The sequence below is a fragment of the Eurypyga helias genome, unplaced genomic scaffold, assembly GCF_000690775.1.
Source record: "Eurypyga helias isolate BGI_N326 unplaced genomic scaffold, ASM69077v1 scaffold6150, whole genome shotgun sequence".
Classification (NCBI taxonomy): Eukaryota; Metazoa; Chordata; class Aves; order Eurypygiformes; family Eurypygidae; genus Eurypyga; species Eurypyga helias.
Genome location: NW_010227659.1, coordinates 102,322 through 108,743, shown reverse-complemented (window position 1 = coordinate 108,743; position 6,422 = coordinate 102,322). Strand labels below are relative to the sequence as shown.

The following is a 6,422-nucleotide window of genomic DNA, read 5'->3' as shown; positions in this document are numbered from 1 at the left end:
TACCGAAAGGACATGCAAGGAACACCAAAACCTAAGGATAGGCTCCACAAGAACGTTCACATGCTAACGAAACAGGCCGACACCTCCCGTTCGGAAAGAAAGTCCTTACAAAAATACCAGTGTATGCGTGATGGGTCAGGAACAACATGAATCTAAGCAGAACAAAGAGGAATTTTACTCCTGGGGGTCCTACCGTCTCCTGGCTCTGGACTCAGCGAAGCACTCGCTCGCGTGCCGGAGGGAAACGACGCAAGCGCGCGCTGAAGGCCGGGTGCTTTGCCACAGGGGGAAGGTTTGCTGGATGTGGGCCTACACGTGCGTATTCGTAGGGTTAAATGGACATAGGAGCCCTGGCATCCCCCCAGACGACAAGGCTTTCACTTTGGGGTTACCCGCCCTGCACCACGCTGTTTCTGGCAGCACCCACTCTGGCTGCCAAGCACCCCGCAATCGCCCCGGCTGGCGGCCAACCCCAGCGGGAGCTGCAGCACGCCGCCGCCCCGAAGGCGGGAACGCGGTACAACCCCATACCTGCCCACCACCGGCTGCTTTGGAAACCTGGCTCTGCGGGGCAGGAACCGGCTGCCTGAGCTAGAGCCGCAAGGTCTTTTCCCACCCCCACGGCAGGTGACGGCTCATCCATCCGCAGTCACACCCTCCAGCAGCGGCAGCGAAGCAGTGTCGCAGTGGGTAGAGCACAACATTCGGCGGGGCTCCACCTTCCAGCCTTCGCTCACCGGCCAGGCATTTACAGTCCTACACAAACCGGAAGGAGAACCCAGCGGGTGGGCCCTTCGGGAGTGCAGTTCACCTCTGCGCAGAAGGCCGGTACGGAATTTATTTGGGGCGGGAGGGGGCAACGTGAGCCATGACGTGGTATGTTAATAGAATCTCCTCTGTTTATAGATATAGGCTATTTATTTTCTAAGTCTTTTCAGTACCACCGTGAAGATCTTCCAGGACGATCTTACCGTGTAACTGCTCCTTCCATTCACGTTACACTTGCACACCGCTTCGCTGAGCAATAGGCACAGAATTCCTTAAGGGGGAAAACCCTGCAGAAAGCCTCCAAAACATACCCACGTTCCCTTCTTCGTGTAAATTAAAGAGTAGGGTAACTGGAGCAAGCACGGCGACCTGTGCGGTTTGCCGGCTTTTCAGACCGGAGCACAACGAACGACTAGGTTATTCCATAAACCCAGGACACTAACGTCAAGTTCCACATAGAGAAACCGAGGGAGATCTCCTCACTAACCTGGGATTCATTTTTTCAGTGAGGATTATCAAGGCACAAAGATGCTCCTGTTTGCGTTGATAACCCTCTTACGTGTGAAGGGCAAGCAGTAGTTTCATACCACACCAGGAAGGATTTTGTGACAGCTTCTGCAGACACCTATCGCAGTGAACTCAGACTGAATTAAAACATCGGTCCCTCTCCTTCTAAGGCTCATCGAACAACTGCAGGTCTAGTCGGACGACTATCTCTCCTGTTGGGACTTCATGCAGCAGGAGACACTTTGTTACTGGTCCCTTTGAACCCTGATCCTTCTTAATGTCCGCCACACGGATCTCTGTTCTGCCCAAAAAGTCTGAAATGCAAAAAGACAGCACGCTCAGAAACGACACAACTGTTTCACCTTGCAGTTAAACGCTAATTTGCAGGAGGAGCTAAGCTTCCATCTACACGCAGCAGAAGGGAAAGACAAGTCTTCAGCCTGCCTGTGCTTCCACAGCTGAAGGAGGCCAAAGGCTGTTTGCCTGCACAGAAGAGGATTTTGGCTGAGTCATATTAGACAGCAGCGTTAAAAATAAATGGTCCCATAAGCAGAAAAATCTGCTATGTAACACCCAGCTGCCAGGCTTCAGGAGCTTATTCATTTTATGGTAGGTTCGAAAAAAGGCCAAAGCCTGCGGCCCAGTTCAAACGGGGTGTGAAGCCCTCAGGAGATAACCGAGTTCAGGAGGGCATCACACGAGCAACCAGGTCAACAGGCCAACAACGGGATAGTGACAGTCCTATCCAAATACTTCCTGAGAGATTATGATTCCAAAACACACTCGTCAGTGCTCCATATGTTTACCCCAGGCTATGAAATAGGAAAGGGTTAGGAATCCTGCGTTCATTTCTGCCGCTGCTACTGCATATTACAGGAACTTGAAGACATCTCCCTTCCCCCTCATTGATCTGTCCGTTTGCAAACAGCACCCAGAGTTTTTTAAAGACTCAGCAGAATCACAAACCACACTTCACTTGTTGTCAAGTCGCACAAGAAAGGAAACCTGCCAAAAACCAGAGACAGCTTGACTCTATGCGCTGATAAACCCTGGGGAGCAAGGGTGAGTAGGCTCCCGGTATGCAAAGGGGTTCAGTATTGGGGCTGGAACTAGACGGCCTTCAGAGGTCCCTTCCAACCCAACCCATCCTCTGATTCTACCATTCACCTCAGCAGGCACATGCCTCTTCGAAACGGGAGACGTGAAAACACCCCCGGAAGGGCGGCAGCCCCCTACGTACCGTCTGGGGAGAACTGGTCCCTCTCAAACACCGTAATGCAGAGCACGTCCTGCTCGAGGTCTTTGATGAAGAACTGGCAGTTGGAGTTCCACTTTGGGTTGAGGGTGTCCTGTATCGTCTTGGTAATGTGGCACTGAGAGCCCATCGTCACCTCACAGTAGGGGTTACTCTTTCCTGGGAAGGTGGAAACAAAGAGGAAAGAGTAATCGCGGGTTTAGGTGGGTGAACATCCTCCTGAACGTCCTTTTGCTCCTACCACCAACGGGCGGGGGAAAGACTGCGGCCTCCCTGCCGCTACAATGGAGCAGGGACACAGTTCTGCAAGGCGCTGGGCACCTTCCACTCTTCCTTTCAGGGCTTTGTGGCTTGTGACCTCACACAATAGGCGGAAACTTTGTCTGAAACGAAGGCTCGGAGCAGGACAACTGACTACCACCGAACCGCACAAAATCGCTTCCGCATGTTACGTTCATTAAAATGGTTTCATTAAAGAAAAGCTGACAAAGAGGAGGGTCTTCTTCACAGAGCGTACGACAGGAAACCCAAGGCACTTACCATGGGACCTGCAAGGTTTTAGTTCAATGCCTTCAACAATATTCACCATCAACCTCCCGATGCCGGTCGCTCTCTGCGAGCGAACTGTGGTGAAACAGAAGGGGAGAGAGAAAAGCCGTTAGCGTATTTTTCTGCCCATGGCCATTTCCACAGAAGGTGAGATCCCTGCATCCCATGCTGTACCTAAGTAGGCTTTTTCCCTCTTCTTCTTCTCGGTCTCGATGTAAAGTTCTGAAGCAGCTTTGATCTTCTGAACCCAGGCAGTCCTTCAGAAGGGAAGGAAAAGCAAAGTTGCAAAATGCCATTTCCAATTCTCCCCACCTGGAGCAGACAAGAGTAACTCTGTCCCTCTTTCGCAACCAAGGCTCTGGCCCCGTCGCAGGCTCTGCTACACTGAAGCTGTGTGCCTGGAAGAGGTCCTACTGCAGTTTACAGCACCTGCAGAAATTTAACCAACCCAAACTAGCGTATCCCACCGCACAAAGAAAGCTCAAGAGGATCACAAGCGGGAGGGACTTGGTGAGAAGGCAAAAGGTACAGATAACAGGTTTGCTTTCACCAAGCTTTTTTCTCTCTTATAATACACAGACTTCCTGTAGCCAGATGATACAAGACAGCAGCTGTTGTGTTGCAGCAACAGCCGGTTTTCTTGATCCTAGAGGTTTTGTACCAAAATCCTCTGAGCCTCAGGACACATGAAGCCTAACTCAGGGAATACGCAGACGATGAACGACTGTGGTTCGCTACGGGCCCTTCTGGGAAATCATTTCCTACTTAAGAGACTGAGTGAAAAGACTGACAGGGAAAAAGTGTAGAAGGAGGAGTCCCATGGGACCCCAAGGGTTTAGAAGAATTGCTGTGACATACAAGGGAGCCTGAGACCAGAGTCAAGGCAAAATGAGACAATCTAGAAGGCGTGGATCCATTTCTGATCCCAAATTGAAGAGCTGCTGCTCTACAATAAGTAGCTGCAATGCTACTTACACAGATTTGGGTCTGAACACACACCTGTGTTCTGCACAGAAAGCTGTTTAGGAAAACAAAACAGGTCCTACTGCAGTTTACAGCACCTGCAGAAATTTAACCAACCCAAACTAGCGTATCCCACCGCACAAAGAAAGCTCAAGAGGATCACAAGCGGGAGGGACTTGGTGAGAAGGCAAAAGGTAAAGATAACAGGTTTCCTTTCACCCAAATTGAAGAGCTGCTGCTCTACAATAAGTAGCTGCAATGCTACTAACACAGATTTGGGTCTGAACACACACCTGTGTTCTGCACAGAAAGCTGTTTAGGAAAACAAAACACTTAAGGACAATCCTGTCTTCCAGCTCAGCCCTAAATGGTAAATGGCAGCTTCAGAAGTACACCAAGGCTTTCATCACAAAGGTCGTTTAAGATTAAATGGGCAAATTAATCGCTTGCTGACGGTAACGTTTTGTTTCTGTTGTTCTTAATGAAAAGCGAGTGAATGATGAAAACTGGGAGATACCTCACCTAAAATGCTGCATTTATTTAGTAAGCAATTCTGGCATAAAGGAAAGTCAAAGGGTGCATCCCATGTAAGTAAAGGCATGCCCAAACTGGGACAGCCGTTCCCACGGGTTGTCTCTCCAGTGGATAGAGAGAGTCAGGCAGCTCCAGAGGGTGTCCGGCACGTGACCACCTGGCTCCTTCCACTGCTGGCTCAGCGCAGTGTGCCTAAGTGTCTCTGTGCAGTTCCTCGAGCTAGGTAGGATGAGCACGGTGCCGTTCAGATGATCCCGAGGATCGCTGCGAGTGCTCTGACGCAGAACAGATGGTTGTTGCTACAGCCTGATCTGTGCAACAGCTCCCCAGCTGAAAAGGTTGTGCCAATTTTCATCACCAGGGATCTAACCACAGTGTGAGTTTACTCTGTGGCACAGAGGGACAGACGGCATCCCAAAGGACAACCGGGATCCATAAAAGTATGATCCTTTGGAAGAAAAACTATGTATAAACACTAATGAATAACACTGCCAGGCAGACAGGGAGCAAAGACGTTTTATAAATTTTTATGCATCGTAATCTTTAGGGGCCATACATTTGCAAACTGGGCTGATGCCACATCTTTTTTTTCTGGGCTTCCAACTTGCATTTTTTAACAAAAGTTATCTTGCAAGACCTTGCACGCGCACAGAGAAAGCCTTCCAAAAAAATGCTGCCTCCGTAAGCTTGCCAGAGATAGAAATCACTAGGTTTTGGGGTTGCCAGTCTTTTGACTGTTTGTCTGAACCAAACCAGGTTAACTGGTTCTAGAACTTCTTTCTAGTGGGGGGTGTCCCTGCCCGTGGCAGGGGGGTTGGAACTAGATGGTCTTTAAGGCCCCTTCCAACCCAAACCGCTCTGTGATGCTATGAAAACTAACTGGGTTTTCAAGTTCTAATTCTGACCTGTCCCTCAAACTCATACGGCCATACAAATGCTTGCGCTGGCACAAACAGATGTTAACAGGAGGTAGAATTGCATCTTTTGGCTTCACTATGCTAACATAAAACGTTGTCCTGTGTGTCAGCTGTTTGCCTTACTGGAATTTAGGAAACATCTTTCCTTCTCCCTCCTTTCCATATATTGGATATCGCCATAATCTCGAGGAGAAGGAATTCTCCACTCCTGCAAGACAAACTGATCGGAGACTGCTACGCACATCAAATAGGTTGGCACTAGACTTTTCAAATTCAGTACTACCATGGCCTGTGCAGGTACTTACCTTTCATTAATGCTTTCGGCCCGGAGTGTATAGACTCTATCAATGTGGGAGATATGGAAGATGGGCTCGTCTCCAGAAGGGTCCGTGGGTAATTTTACTAGTACCTCATTTAGAAAAATGGGCTGTAAAACATTAGGCAAAGCTGGAGTTGTACCGCACGATATCTAACAGATGCATTAAACACAGAGCAGTTTACAACCGATTTCTTTTGTGCCTCAGTATCTGCCCCCTTCTGCCTGCCTCCCCTCTTTCTTCAGCTATGTCATTTTTGGAGTTTTATTATCAAAGAGATAGGTGCCTCCAGAGCCTGGGAACACTGCTGTGGAAGTAAGAAAGCAGCTTCACAAAGCACAGCAATCTCTCCTTTCCCCCAGAGAGCAGCAAACACCACTCTCCCCCTCCCTCCCTGACAGACGTCACCTCTGTCGGAGAGGTTGTTTTAGCCAAACGCCAAAAGCCTCTTCTCTAATCTCGCTAAGGCAAACCACCAGCTTTCTCACCACCACTCCCTGGAATCCCCAGCACATGCCAAAGCTTTCAAACCTCTTCTAGATAAAGGCTATCGCCCACACATTTGGCACGGGAGCTGCTGCCCGCTACATGCACGTTAGTGTGTAACCGCCC

At 49.5% G+C, this 6,422-nt stretch overlaps 1 protein-coding gene across 1 annotated transcript in view; it reads right to left on the bottom strand.

Moving 5' to 3' along the window:
• Positions 1-901: 901 nt before the first annotated feature.
• The window catches only part of ITSN1 (intersectin 1 (SH3 domain protein)), a 104,306-nt gene continuing 98,785 nt past the window's right edge, over positions 902-6,422 (bottom strand). The window contains exons 35-39 of the mRNA XM_010156938.1: positions 5,799-5,920; positions 3,254-3,336; positions 3,071-3,154; positions 2,516-2,689; positions 902-1,589 (exon numbers count right to left, since the gene is read on the bottom strand). Of these exons, the coding sequence (XP_010155240.1) occupies positions 1,441-1,589; positions 2,516-2,689; positions 3,071-3,154; positions 3,254-3,336; positions 5,799-5,920 (612 nt within the window). The 3' untranslated portion in view covers positions 902-1,440. The remainder of the gene's footprint in view (positions 1,590-2,515; positions 2,690-3,070; positions 3,155-3,253; positions 3,337-5,798; positions 5,921-6,422) is intronic.